Genomic DNA, 15,205 nt, shown 5'->3' with positions numbered 1-15,205 from the left:
GTTGTTAATTGTTTCATTATTACCAAAGAACAGTAGATGGCTTACCCCAGGATCAGCAAAGACACGTGAAAAGGTCTGGGAGGTAAAAACACCAGTTTGAAGGAGGAGGGTACCGTGATCTGAGCTCTGCCCACTCAAGACCAGAAGCTTGTGTCCTGCTGAGTCTGTGACTAAAGACTGGATCTGGGACACGCATAGACGAAGAAAGGACAGAGAGGGACAGAGGACAGTTAAAGGGGAGCCAACACAGCTGAGATAGAAAGAGAAATACCTGCATTAGTGATAAATAAAGATTCACTTAAACTGTGTCAAGGTTAACAAGATTAAGCATTAATGGCCTGATTTTTTTCACCCTTCTTTCCTTTCAAAAGGGACAAAGAGATAATGCTGAATACTTAATTTAAGCAACTGAAATCAGACCTTTATTTTGTGTCTATCAAAATGTCATAGAAACAACTCAAATTTGTGTGCAATAAAGAGATAAAGAGATGAAAGTATCTGTGAGGAAAATGACATGCAATAAAGAATTTGAATTGAGTGTATTTGTGGCCTAACCACTATGCATTAAGCTTTGCCCTAGAACTTTTGTACTTATTCTACCAATTGGCAAATCTAAAGCAGTCGTAACCTCGCCAATTCCACACTACATTTAGGTAAACATGTAATGTGGCTTAACATCTGTGGAAAGGTCTGCCATTTTAAAAAGGTCTTTTAAGAAGCTGAGCAGGAACCTCTGGAGCTAAAAACAAAATGTGACGCGGGTTCCAGAACATAGCTAATCCCCAAAGACGTCCATGTTAAAATACCCAACTTTACTGCAATAAAAAGCTGGCAAGGTTGAAATTTTCTTTAAGCGGAGTTAGGAGAGTGGTCACATTGACACATGTCAACAGAACATGCACAAATGCAACTGTAGCTGATTGTGAGTCTGCTAAGCGTCATCTCTGCTAAATGGTGTTTTGTGCATTTTTGGAGCCTTTTAAATGCAATTATCAGACAAATAATGTGGCTTCATAGATGCCGACTGCTAACTAAGTTTGCTTGCACTGGCTGGTAGCTTAGGGCTTCATCTTCTCGTCCATATATAGTAACTTCTGCCTCCAAAAGCATGGGGCAGCCAAACCAGTCGGTGAAATCGCAGTGGGTACATCCATATTTTACATCACCTATGGTTCTGATAAACTATGGAAGGAATAGTAACTGCTAAAACCAGAAGTCTACATGGCAATAGTTAAAAAGTTCATGAATGTCATTATCCTCAAAGAAGTTTTCCATAAAGGCAGAAGGCCAAAATGTGTTGACTCAAATTTAGTTAGTTAAAATAGGGCCGCTGAACACAGACGAACTCACTGTAAGCATCTCCTTTTCTCACATCAATAAACATAAACAGAACAGTTATTCAGAACATGCTGATCTTACCTCTGATAAAACAGCGTCTTCTGAAGGGTTGACGAGCACTACGGTCTCTAAGACATCACTCCTGTGGTGGAGAGTCCTTTGTCCTGAAAGACAAGATGGAAAACCTTTTAAATATTTTTTTAATGTAACAAGTCTGAAGAAAGGTTATGGAGGCCGGAAAGGTCGAATGAGGTAAACGACTTGATCAAAACTGCTGGCAGACATTCAGCCATCTGGCCTGAAGACATCCTGTTTGGATTGCATCCAGACCTGATCTGGAAAACCTCTTTGAGTCAGAGAGATTTACTATACTGCATTCTCCACTATATGTGGGGCAGTCCCTTTATAGAGACAGGCAACCCACTTGTGCATCAATGCAAGAACAAAAGTTGGAATAAGAAAGAGGTCGCAAATGTCTGTTGGGTGAAGTTTAAAATTAAAGCCTCAAGATTTTATTCATTGTTTGTCTGCACTCGTCTTTCCTCCCTTCGCTCTCTCCTCACCACAACCTGGTGAGGCAGATGGCTCCCCTCCCTCAGGCTGGTTTTGCTGGAGGTTTATTCCCATTAAAAGGGAGTTTTCCCCCTTTCTGTTGCAAAGTTCTTGATTAAAGGGAACTGCTGGGTCATGAGCTTGCTGTATGCAAGATGTGCTGGGATGGCTAACAGCATTTTATACAGTGCATTATAGAACTTGGGAACAATGTCTGTAAATTGGACATCATTTTTTTCTATTATTTGACTGAATAGAAACAGTATTTGGACATGGATTGAAAGTAAACACTAACACACTTATGCATAGAGGACATAAAACAGGCAAAACGCAAGAAAATTTAAAACACTTCCTTACATTTTTTGTGCATTTAAATTTTTTAAATTATGTTTCTCCCCCAAAAGTACACCACAAATTAAAAGTTAGGTTTTATCTCACTTATTAACAGAGAAACAATCAACACTTTAAAGTCAAAGATTTAAAACAGCAGCAGCATGTCAGAGTGTCTTTTTAAAAAATGAGAACCTGAGGAAAAGAATCATGTATATTGTTGTTACCCGAAAGAGGGCCAGAGGAAGCAAAGAGTCATTAGATTGAGAATATTATTGCTGAACTTGTGAAGTTAGCTGTGGTATTATTAGTACTGTTAACATTACTTTTATTATTGCTGTGATGTTTTTTGGCACTTGACATCCTAATGTGTTTCTCTGGCTGAGGACAGTGTCGTGTTTAGCTAGTCAGCAGCCACAACAACAGAGGCTGCTGTCCCATTTTAGAGAGCTCAGCCCAGAGTTTATATTTCAGTTAATGTGCAAATGTTACATATGGCAAAATTCCTGTAGCTGCACAGGGAGTCTATAGAGATGCTGAGATCTCCGTTGCACTGAGGTTGATCACAGTCAACGTGACTATAGTATGAGTTACAAAATCTTTACATGGATGATGAGCAAAATATTTTTGTTTCATATTCGTGCAGATCATTTCATCAAAAGTCTTTGAGTGAATGGGAATGAATGACACAGGGACAGTGGTCCATCAGCTTCCCTGCGTTCGCGTCTAATGTGTTAGGCTGAGGTCTGGCATTTTGTTAGCAACTGACAGCTCTACTCACATGATTGGTAACCAATGCATTGTTTATGTAGTACTAGGTGACCAATCCAGGGCAGGGCTTTTAGAAAGGTTGAGACAGGAGCTAAACGTACAGTATGTAAAAAAAAATTGCATTTTAAACATTAACATTTAAAATAAAAAAACACTTACTTACTAAATGAGCATAAAAATGGGAACTCTGTCATATTTGTTATATTATGTACATTACTCTTTTTAGAGGTGATGTTAAGCTTTTAATTCCCCTTTGTTTCAGTGCAAATTAGATATCTGAGAGCTCTATTAATAGAAGGATCTCAGTGACTCCACCATCCGCCGGGATGTTCAGTGCATCCCCCGAGTTTGCAGTACTTTGCCTTCTTTCTACAATCTGTCACGTGTTTTCCATGAAAAGACTATAATGTAAATCACTGCCAGCTTAAGATACGGTGCTGTAAAAAAGAACAGCAATAAGAAAAAACAAAGGACTGTTAAGATGTAGAGGAGTTTGAATGAAACAAGTAATTTAATACATTAAAGAGAAGCTCTGAAATTATTCCACTTGAATATCAATAATGCAATCAGTGTGATATTAAGTCTAGACCATCTGTGATCACAGGAAGAAGCACTCAAATATTATATTGCACACAATAATCACAGACATATTATCTGTTTTCAGCTGATCTGATTCATCCATTTATATTCTTTTTTTGTACCAAGTGACATTAGTACCAATTTGAAAAAAAGAGTGAGCTGAACTGAATCATTTTGTATTCAACCACATTTTTCTCTTTTCTACACATCATCTGTGACATTTTCAGATAAAGAAATGTCAAGAGTTATTTTCTCTCCTCACAGTGATTCTACCTATTCTCAGATCATGAACTCTTTCACACAGGTGATCTTCTTGTGGTGCGTCATAAGAACTAAAAGCTGCATATCACGTTTTCAATAGCAATAACAATGGTTCAAAGTAGAATTAATAAACGTTATATTCTAATTTAGCTCCCACAGTTTTAACACCAAAAACCACAGCATATTGGGCTGAATGCTAATATGACCATATTAGCAGTAAGCCAAGTCTGTAACAGCCAAAAGCATTTCCCAGAATGAAAAAAATAGTAAGCGATCCCTGATTAGATGTTCCATATACTACTATTATCAAGGAGAAGACAGGCTATCTGAATATTTACATTAAATTACAGATGTGGGTTGTTACTTCAGGAACCGAACAATGAACTTTCAGACGGTCTAATGTAATTGTTTGTTTTTGATTCAAATGTTCTGGTTCATTAGGAGTTACACAGGAATATGGTTGATGGTTTTTGATGTCACCATTTTATAAACACAATACCCTTTTTTGATATCATGCACTGATTTAATGGATGTCATTTGAGAGTAATAATTGTGTTTATGTTATTGGCTGACCACTGGCACGCATACGTCAGCTTAATCTCTCCTCTGAGTGGTCTTGGAAAGAAAAGCGTTTGGACTTCTTTAAGTTTCTTGAAGACGTTTCATCTCTCATCCGAGAAGGTTCTTCAGTTCAGCTCTGAGTGGATGTTGGAATGTCTGAGGTATTTTTTACATGTAATTTATGTGCCCAATTGACTAAACTAGTACATGCCCATGCTGCAATATTGGTTGACCTGTTCTTGGAAGCGGATAAATGCAAAAACTGAGTCATTTTAGCCCATTGCTAGGTGGTTGTTAGGGAAAATGATGACATCATGCTATCTGATATAGATGAGAACCTTATAGATGCTGCTGATTTTTAGCTATCATCTATTTCCATTTTTAGTCATGTTGATTGATATATTAAATTGACATAGAGCCCTTAAAACTGGCTGGTTTAAAGTAGCTATACAAATAAACAAGACTTCTGCTTGCATTTAGCGTTCATTATGTTTTGATTCGTTTTAGCATTTTAAGATAATTGTTATTGTTCATTAAGCTCTCCTGTTAGTGGTGCATTAAACTACTTTTCACCCAGAACCTCTTGCATCTTGACTGATTTATCACAACTAAGGATGCAAAGACTTTAAATTATGAAACCCATGTGAACCTATAAAGCGGATTTATTTTCATATTGCAGTGTATTCTTCATAAGGCAGCATTCAGCCAGCATCATTCAACCGAATTAGAAGATGTGGCTCCCTCTGTTGATGTTACCATAGGAACACACTGCAGCAACCATGACCAATAGAAAGCAACGATTTCTAATCAACTGACAGCTGCATGAGGTGAGTGGCGACAAGAGGTCACTGAAGGATTTAGCTGAAGAACGACACCCCTTGCTGGGATAGCAGTCAGAAGTTCTAACACTCCAGCAGATCTGCCCACAGACGCGTCCGGTTTCACAGCGCAATGACTAAGCTGCGAGGGCGAGACATGATTTGCAAGTTTGCTTTGATACTTTAATCCCTGGCAAGAGCAAAACGCAACACCGAGCAGCCTCATCGATATGGACAACAGACACGCTGGAACCACACAGCTGCAGGATGAATTTGTTAATTTGCTCTCACAAGAACGAGGCCCATACACTTGGTGCTTTCCTTTGACCTCCAGGTGAAGCAGATGAGGAGAGACTCCATTAGCTGCTGCCGATGGCTGCCCGCAAGCTGATTCTTCGCTGACACTGCAGACTGGTACGACAAGATACTACAACAACAAAGACACTCTCTGTCAGTGTGAAATGCTGATGTTTCTCCCCGGGGTCACAGAACATCAACAAGCCTCTCAGAGGGCTCGCTGTCACTGCAGAATGAGATTTCTCAGACCACGTCACCTTTACTACTAATTACTTCTGTGTATTCTGTGTAGGTGACAGTGGTGCACTGATAGGTTAAAAGGCCCTCCAACACTCAGCTTTTAGCATTTTGTTATTATATTTACTGTAATTCAGGCGAAGACCCCTCCCCTCTTATGTTTTATGGGGATTTAATTAAAAGAAAATGAATTTCCAACAACATTTATAATCATTTCCTATTTGGAGGTATTTTTTTTAAGATGATGAATGTTTTTTAAAGCTTTTCATATAAGAAAATGTGCAGCTATTTTTTGTTTTAACTATAAAAAATATAAAATTTGGTTGGTATAAACTGGAAAACCTGCGGATGGGGTACAGCAGCAGAAGACACCAGGTCGCTCCTTTCCGCTGAGAACAAAAACCCGAGGCTACAGTTCACAGAGGCTCACCGAAACTTGACAATAGACTGGAACCGGTGCCAGGTCTCATGAGTCTGATTTTTTTTTCCTTTATGGTAGAATCAACAACATGAAAGTATAGATCCATCCTTCCTTGTGTCAACAGTTTATGCTGGAGGTGGTATAATGATGTGTGGGATGTTTTCCTGGAACACGGCCTCTTAGTACCAACTGAGTATTGTTTAAGATTACAGCCTGCTGTGTATTGTCTTCCTTAGTCATCTTTCAGTGACTGCCTCTGTCATGTCACAAAGCTCAAATCAGCTCAAACTAGTTTCTTGAACATGACAGTGAGATCACTGCTTTAAAATGGCCTCCACTGCCACCAGATATCACTTCAGTAGAGCACCTTTGGGATGTGATGCTGGGAGATTTGGATCATAAACGTAGGACCAACAAATCTGAAACAGATGTTATCATGTCAACATGAATCAAAGTCTCTGAGGAATGTTTCCACAACCTTGTCGAGTCTATGACATAAAGACATTAAAGTAATCTTAATGCGCTAGACTTAACATACAGACATGCACAAGGTAAATGTAAAAAATGTAAAACGAGTAGCAGGCAGAGGAGTTTAGATGGTTGTAGGCAAGTGAAGGTTAGGGCACCGAGTTAGTCATCCCTCCTACTGAGGAGCTGGAACATCAGTAATGAAAATTTCTTGTCCTTTAAAAAGACAAGGTATTACTACTACTGTACTATACCAAGTCACTGTTTTATCATTATCTTTATTTATTTCTTTTTACTTTTTAACCCAATGTATCCTAATACATGTTGTTTCTCTGTGAATTATAAAAATTCTCTTCACATACACAGTGAAACAACCAGGTCAGCATCATTATATTCCTGTCTCCAAAATAATGATGTAAGCTACATTATGAGCCAAGGACAAATGTCCTTGACTCATAATGTATTTCCATAGTGTCATCTATATCTGTCAGAAGATGGGATGCATCAATGCATCAGCAGGACTTCTTCAAAAAAGATGTAACTGACCATCTGACCGTTATAATAACGATTGTTTTGTTTCCCAGTACAAAAATGGTAATAAATAAAAACAAAATAAACACACAAAAAAAAGAAATATTGGGAATAATGCTGTCCCAGCTTCCACAGCTATCCAGCCTGTAGTTCACTCTAAAACCGCAAATACCAGCTAGCATGTTGCTGTACATTCAGGGCACACCATTTACCTGCAGGACAATGTTGGTATTCTTCATCTAACCTCAGTTTTTCTTTGTACAGAGGCAGGCTCACCTGCACACAAACACACCCAGAGACCTCGACATTCGACACAAAATGTCAGCTTGCTCTTTTATTTCCTATCCTGTCCTAACTTTTAATTCATTGTCCTGTCATGTACTGATTATTTTAATTTTGTTTCTCCTCTGTGTCCTTGTCCATGTCTCCTGTTTTGCAGTTTAAAAAAACAAACAAAATGAAGCTTTTACGTTCAGTTGGGTAGATGTGATCTCTTATATTCTGTCTCTATTCCTCCTGGTGATTCGGGCTATTCCTGAAGCTCTATTTTCTCCCACACTTCTGATTTCCCACGCTGTCAGAATCACCTCATTCTCAATTTCAGCATCACTACTCTTGTCCAGCGATCTTTCTGCCCACGCTCTCTGAGCCAATCAGCACCCACTCCCTGTTCTTTAAATTGATTCTGTGGTAACTCTGCCTTTGATCTATTTTGTATCCATTCTCATCTCATCCAGGTTGTTCAGGACATCCACCATTGATTAATGAGCTCTTCTTATAGAAACAGTTGTTGTCAAATAGACAAAAGTGTTATACTGATCGGCCACGTGGACTACGAATCTGCAGGACAGTGACAAATGACCAAGTCATGTGCAAGTCCTGCCAAAGTTTCTCACTTATCTAATGAATGTGATCGGTATAAAGAAAGCTGCCAAATGCTGGTGGATTTTTCAGTGGTTTAAATGAACACACTTACAATTAACACACACAAACACATATATAAATTAAAATATCCAACTTTCAAGTATTTTCAAGTATTTCCATGTATTTAAAGGTAAATCAAAAATGGTTAATGACAAACATCCATTGTTCATATCAGCCTTTTAACCCAGTGCCCTGTGATAAATTCCAATTGTAATAAATAATGAGACCTTTACTGGAAATTACAGCCCGGTGATGTGAGTCAGCCTTGTGGGTCTCAGCCCACCGAGAACCAAACAGTGCGAAGCTAAAGGCTCCTCAGGCAGGCCAGCGTCTGCTCCACAGCTTAAATGTGTTTGTTTAAAGAGCCCTATTGAAGACAGCAATGTTCAGCCAAGTTGCCCTCATCTATTCATCCCTGTGGCTTTCTTTTACTGGCATCCCAGCCAGCGAGGAGGCATCATCCTATCACATAAAGTGACGTCCAAGTGAAGGCAGTGAAATGAAGACTCGCGCTGTTCAGACTGGCTGATTTTCACTTTTTTTTCATATCTCTGCAGAGGCTTTACTGCTTTTAGAAGGTCCCGGCTTTCCGTCTCAGCTGAATTTGTCTTAAGTACTAATGACATACTCTTATCAAATCAGCTCTCAGGCTTTGTGATATGTCTGCGATTTTAACATCAAAGCAGTGCATTAGAATATCATTGTCACACATTTAACTAAGTCCACAACAAAGACTGCAGCCAAAGCTAAATCTTCCTATTTGTTAGCAGTCGCTTGGTGAGTGTTGAAACTGCAAAGCACAGTTATTTTTTTTAAACAAGAGCAATTATTATTTTATCATATATAGTGTAACAACGGTGGCCAAATGTAATAATAATAATAACAATAATAATAACAATAATAATAACAATGATATCAAGTAATGCCCATTAACTAAAAGGTTCAGGCTTCAGGCTGCTCTAAACTCTCAGTTGGTTTTATATAATGATAGTGAGAGTGGATACATGTTGTCACCTCTGGCATGCAGAAGCCCCGCCTAACACAGTGGATGAATTGAGGGACTGCTCCAGGGTTAAAATTAAGGATTATTATGAACAGTGAGTCATGCAAAGCTACTCAGTCTGAGCATAAAACTATGGAGATGAAAATGAGCAGATGTTGAAGGAAATATTCAAGGAAAATCTTTCTCCTTGGTATAGATGGGCGTTCTACTTAATCATCTGTTAAGCTTCTTTTTAGGTAGACAGTTTTGATGATGTCATCAAAACTGTCTACCTAAAAAGAAGACAGACTGTCAAACACAGACAGACTGACCGATGATGTTTTTATTTTACATAAAGCATTTTAAAACAAATTGCTAAAACTGGCCTATTCTTTAAAAAGATATATTAGAAGTATAGCCAATAATGCACAAGACATTTTATTGTATTTGTTGATGTTTCAGTGTTTTTTTTTTAAATATATTAGCATTATCTTTTAACTTATTTTGTTTCTATAATTTAACACTATTATTATTTAATTAAATGTATTTGACACACTAAGCTGCTTTATTTGATGTTTCATCTTTGATTGTTAACTGCTGCACATTATTTGTTTTGTTTCATTCATTTCGCTCCATCTGATTATCCGCTTGTCACCGTTAACTGCACTAACCTGCAAGAAAGATTTTAGACAAATAGAGTTTGATTAACTAATTGAAGCTCTGCTCTGAGTTTTTAAAAAAAATTATTTTGGTTCTTTTAAACAGCAAACACCTCGCAAGGCCAAAGTATTCGCAAATAAAGTTTCCTTTGTTATGAAAACTTAGTGATTACTTGCAGCATCTGGGTACAGTGGTTAATATTCAAATAGGAGCACATTAATTCAGCAGCTTCATATTTTTTGACAATGTGTGACAACAGTGTCTCTAAATAAACAACCCATTGAGTTTTGCTTAGAGCGCTCACTGCAAGGTGCAAATCTGGTAAACTTCTGTCTTTACCAGCTTTCTCCATGTTTGTTCCTTAATTCACCCTGAACTTCAAAACTGTTACAAATACATTTCATCAGTTCAAAGAAGTACTCGGTAATCCATCAGGGACATTCGTGCTAACAGCACACATGTCTGCAGTGGTCCATCTTCTTGACAAAAATAACTCTGGCAGCAGGTTACATGCTGGGTGTCATCTGTCCTGCTACCATCGGTTGACTTGGGGATCTTGGGAGATGTGAACTCTTCACTTCCCCTCAGTCTTTGCACGACTCTGCTCGTCAGACCCAGAAGAAGGAAGGTCATTTGTTAGACAGGACTCAGTGTTTCAGCTCTCGACTCTCTCTTCTCAGCTGACCTGCTTGATATAAATATCCGCGTCTGAACTCCCAAAATGAGAACGCTCTGTTTAAAGGCGACTAAAACGGAGCACTGATCGACCGAGGCCCAGCCACTGCACTGCTCCATATAGCATGTTCCACATTTACAGCAGCGGGCTGGCGTGAGGGGGGGGTTCAAGGAATTTAAAGACAACAGCTTAAAAAAAATCCTTCTAGGGAGATCGGTCTAATAGAGCTTAGAATATTAGGTTTTATTTATAGTGGAAAACAAACTTGAAAAATTGACCATAGCATTGGATCAGAGGCTTTGAAGCATTCATGAGGAAAAGAGTTGAAAGTGATTCAGGAACAAGGATCGCTACTTTTTTATATTTAACAAATAATCATAAAATATCTACAGGGAGATATTTCTGAATATAAAACCACTGAGTTTGAGAGCGTACCTACAAACCTTGCTTCTGTACCACCTATGCAAATTTTTGACCTCGACCAGGCACATTCTTTCAATCAATATGATGCATTTTACCAATTAAATAAATAAATTAACAACTTCATTTCTATGACTTAACATCTTTCATGTCTATGGCGTTCAAAGAAGTAGCCTCAGTTATTAAGAAACATAATAATGTTAATTTAAAAAGAAAGCCATTACATCATGAGAGAGTCACTGCTGGAGTTATTTCACAGGATATTTAACATCAGATCAAATGTTTTTACCCAGCATGACTGGAGGTGACTAAGGTACCATACATTTCGGAGCAGCCATCAGAAAGGTGTGTGAAAATCTGGGATATATACTTTATGTAACAAATTAAAATAAATAAATAAATTCAAAAACAGCACTTTAACCCTACAGTGAGGGGATATGGTGGCTCTGTTATGTGGTCGGGGGGGTGGCGGCATGGTTTTGATCCCCTTGTTCCCTTAGCTCAATGTTTCTCAAACTTTTTTTCTGGCATGCCCCAGTTTCAAAGCCTAAAAAAAGTTCTGCCCCACAACCCTCACTGTTTAACAATGAGTAACGATCAAAAAGGATCCATCATGAATTTCACTTTAATGCTTAGCCCAATAACACTGCATATTTTTCACCTGGTTGTTCCTGGTTGCTTAGAAATTGTTACTGCAAATCACTACAGTCACTGTTGGTTCTGAAGGATCACCTTTATCATACAATCAAACACAGGAAGTGAGTAGACATTCAAAGTTCTTCTTTGGATGTTGGCTGGCTTTTGTTCTGTTCTCTGTCAAGTTGATCGCACATAGCTTCGTTAATAATAAGGTCGGGGATCTGGGGAGGCCACTGATACTGTTCCATTGTGTGTTTTTCTATCCAGGTATGTTTTTGCTGCACTGACAGTATGTTTAGGATCACTGTCTTGCTCAAACATAAACCTTTCACCATCAGACACTTTCCAGATGGTATTGCCTGGTGGATCAAAATCTGCCGGCCATTCTCCGAGTTCATAATACAATTAATGTAGACAGGAGCCCCAAAACCACTGAAATCCAGCCCCAAAGCATCACAGAGCATCTACAGTGTTTTACAGATGCCTGCAGACATCGGTGATGTACCTCTCTCCTTACCTTCTCCATGCATATTTATGATGATTTCAACCAAAAGGTTCAAATTTGAATACATGAGTTCATAAGACCTGGGCTGAAATAAGAATTTTTCATTCCAGTTCTACAGTAATGTGGCATACTTCAGCCATTTCTCTCCTTTCCCCTTCCTTAAGAATGGTTTTGTGACAGCAACCTTTCTACTTTCTTAAGGACATGACTTATAGATATTGCTCATCTGCTGTAAATATTTTTCAGGCCAAACACCATTTTGAGATGCCTCTTAGACTGTCCTCTTAGTAATTTTTGTAGATTCAACTATAGAAATATTAGACTGTTAGTAATAAAATGCCAAGAGACAAAATTTAAAATTGGTTATTTGCTAATTTGTCTGTTATGTGCAGAAACAATACTGGTTCATGCTTTGAGAATGCTTTGAGAACTGGACAGAACAAATGAGTGAAATAACAGCCAATGTCCAAAGAAAAACTTCACAAAGACCTTCACAAAGCCTGAAGTACTATTGCTTAACACCATTATTTTGGCTATAAACACAGACACACATACAGCTAGCTAGCTAGCTAGCTGTCTGTGTGTATAGCCAAAATAATGCCAAAATAATGGTGTGCTAGCGAGCTAGCTAGCAACCAGCCAGCCAGCCAGATAGATTTCATACTCAAAAAGGTAAAGAACAAGCAGTGGCAGGAAGATTTCAAAATCTGTGACGTGTGTTCATGATTATTTGTACTCCATGAACATAAGGAGATTGCAGTTACTTCATATACAGAGCAGTGATTCAGCAGAGAGCCGGGTCAAAAAACCAAGCACTGGCGAGAAAGCAGCTAGAGTCTCATTAGCTGAAAATGTTATGCAATTTAAGCAGAAACATTTTTGATTTTTCTGCTAGTTATTTTCTCCACAAACTATCGTTTTCATCTATGAAAAAAAGAAAGATCAGAATTAACAATTTTTCAAAGACCAAGATGACATCTTAAGATGCATGATTTTCTCAAACCAACAGATAGAAGATACTGAGTTTATTATCGTGGAAGATGAAAGAAATCAGCAGAAATTAGCATTTCAAAAGAGTCAGTTCATTTTTGACACTTCTGATGAATAAACTTCTTAAATACTTTGTCATGACAGGACAGGACTTCTCGCAGCTGTAGCCCTGGACATGATTTCTCCCGAGGAAAATAAAGTTAAAAAATCAGCGAGTTAATGAGGAAGAACCGATGCTTTGGGCTTCATCTTTATATGCCTGTCAGGACAGCAGAGGTTGAGTGAAGCAACATCACAAAGTTATTACCCTGCTTTTAATCTCATTTGCCTAATGTGAGCTTATTACTTCCCTAGGACCGAGTACTATTGTCTGTACTTATAGATAAAGAGGTGTGAAGTGGGCTGGAAAATTAAAGAAGTCAATACAGACATTGCTTTTCCCTGCTCATTTCAGTACTGTGTCGGCTTTGAGCAGTAAAGCCATGTATCAACACTACAAGGCCAATCGTCTGTTTGTATCTAAAAGCAACGAGTAACTGCTGAGTCACTGTTGCAGTCTGCAATCCACTGAAACAGAGCTGCTATAGCTGTTTAAGTTTTAGTAGGTTTTCATAATTTCTAAAGAGCGCTAACTGAATGACAGAAATGAAAATTATGGGATGAATACTGATGAGAATAATTAGCTTCACACACACAGATTTGTCCTGTTCTTTGAATCTAATAGCTCAAATCAATGTCATATTTCTACACTGCCGCTTACCGTGTTTAAGCTGACTGTGTAGTTATGACTGCCTCATCCACTGTAATTAGCCCTAACCTCAGCTGCTTTGGGTTGTTCTTGTTAATATTTTCAAGGACTTCCAGGTATCAAAGCTAAGGTATCAAACCAGCTCCTCGAACTACAGTCATTATCATCAGTTTACAACAGCTACAGACAGCCACAGTCTTAGTTTCTGATGCTAATCCAGGTTCTGGGATTTAACATCTTAATGTTTGGGATGATAAGCCAGATAGGTGTCTGTCTGTGACAGCTAGGTGTCAGTGTTGGGGATTCACTGTATTTAATTTGGACAAAATCATAGATATTTTCCACAGCTTGCACATTAATGTCTTTAGGTCACTGGATTAGGTTCTGTTATAGTAATTGTTAATCGTCCTGGAGTCACCACTTTAAAAATGACTAAATAGAAAATAACAAATGACAACATAGACAAAACTGAACTAACAAAAATTAAACACAGCTAATGTCATATAAAACACATAATATAAAATGCAATATTGTGTCCAGGGGCATAACAGTGTGCTTGAGCATCAGAGCTCAAACTGATGGCTGGACATTCTCCTTCAGGATTTTCTGGTACAGATCAGAATTCATGGTTTCATCAATTGAGACAAGTCATCCAGGTCCTGAAGCAGCAAATCAGCCGCAGACCATCACACCACTACCACCATGTTTGACGGCTGGTCTGATGTTCTTTTATGAAATGAAAAACTTCCAGAAACTTTTGCTTTTGTCTTCTCAGTCCACAAAATATTGGATCATATGCATCATTTTTATGACTTTTGAGACTGTTTATTTTTAGTATTCAGACTATGTTTCACGTATGTGTTCTACACGTGGACTATAAACAGAAACCTAAAATGAACATTTCGCTCTTTGCCAGCAGATTCTGCACGTTGAAGTTCTCTTGTAGAGAACAAAACTGCAAAATACAGTACTACAGCACTCAGTAACTGTGGAAACATATTTAAAATGGATGTGTGTGATACTATTTCATATTCTTATATTGTTTGTAGGAGCAGGGTAATGGATACTCAACACAACAGAGTCCACTCAACTTTGACTTGTAATGCAGTAAATCCTTTGCAGCATCTTTTTCGAGTCAGCTGGTTTAATAAGCGGACCGTGTGTGAGCTATCAGATATCCAAATCCCTGCAAACTCTACAGATTTCCCCACAGGGATCCATAAAGTGTATCTTATCTTTAAAAAAAACACTTAAGTCCCACTTGTCACAGCCTAAATATGTGCATAGAAGCGCCAGTGTTGGATTTTCTCAAAAGTAATCTTCTACTGAACTCATACCAAGGCCCATTGTTGATGATAAATGGTCTATTATAAAAGTGCAAAGCCAGAACGGTGATGGCTTCAGTAGACTTGGCTTACTTAAGACTCCAGTCAAACAATAAGCCGTGAATGTAGTAAAATGCACCTTTAACACTCTGAAAGTGGTCGAATGCATCAC

At 38.3% G+C, this 15,205-nt stretch overlaps 1 protein-coding gene across 1 annotated transcript in view; it reads right to left on the bottom strand.

The window, feature by feature from the left end:
• Positions 1-15,205, bottom strand: part of map1ab (microtubule-associated protein 1Ab) — an 82,316-nt gene that overhangs the window by 22,243 nt on the left and 44,868 nt on the right. Inside the window, exons 3-4 of the mRNA XM_031731877.2 lie at positions 1,420-1,502; positions 46-183 (exon numbers count right to left, since the gene is read on the bottom strand). Coding sequence (XP_031587737.2) covers positions 46-183; positions 1,420-1,502 — 221 coding nt within the window. The remainder of the gene's footprint in view (positions 1-45; positions 184-1,419; positions 1,503-15,205) is intronic.

The sequence above is a fragment of the Oreochromis aureus genome, linkage group 7 (genome assembly GCF_013358895.1).
Source record: "Oreochromis aureus strain Israel breed Guangdong linkage group 7, ZZ_aureus, whole genome shotgun sequence".
Classification (NCBI taxonomy): Eukaryota; Metazoa; Chordata; class Actinopteri; order Cichliformes; family Cichlidae; genus Oreochromis; species Oreochromis aureus.
The sequence above is the reverse complement of the archived record's forward strand: the minus strand, read 5'-3'. Positions and strand labels throughout refer to the sequence as shown.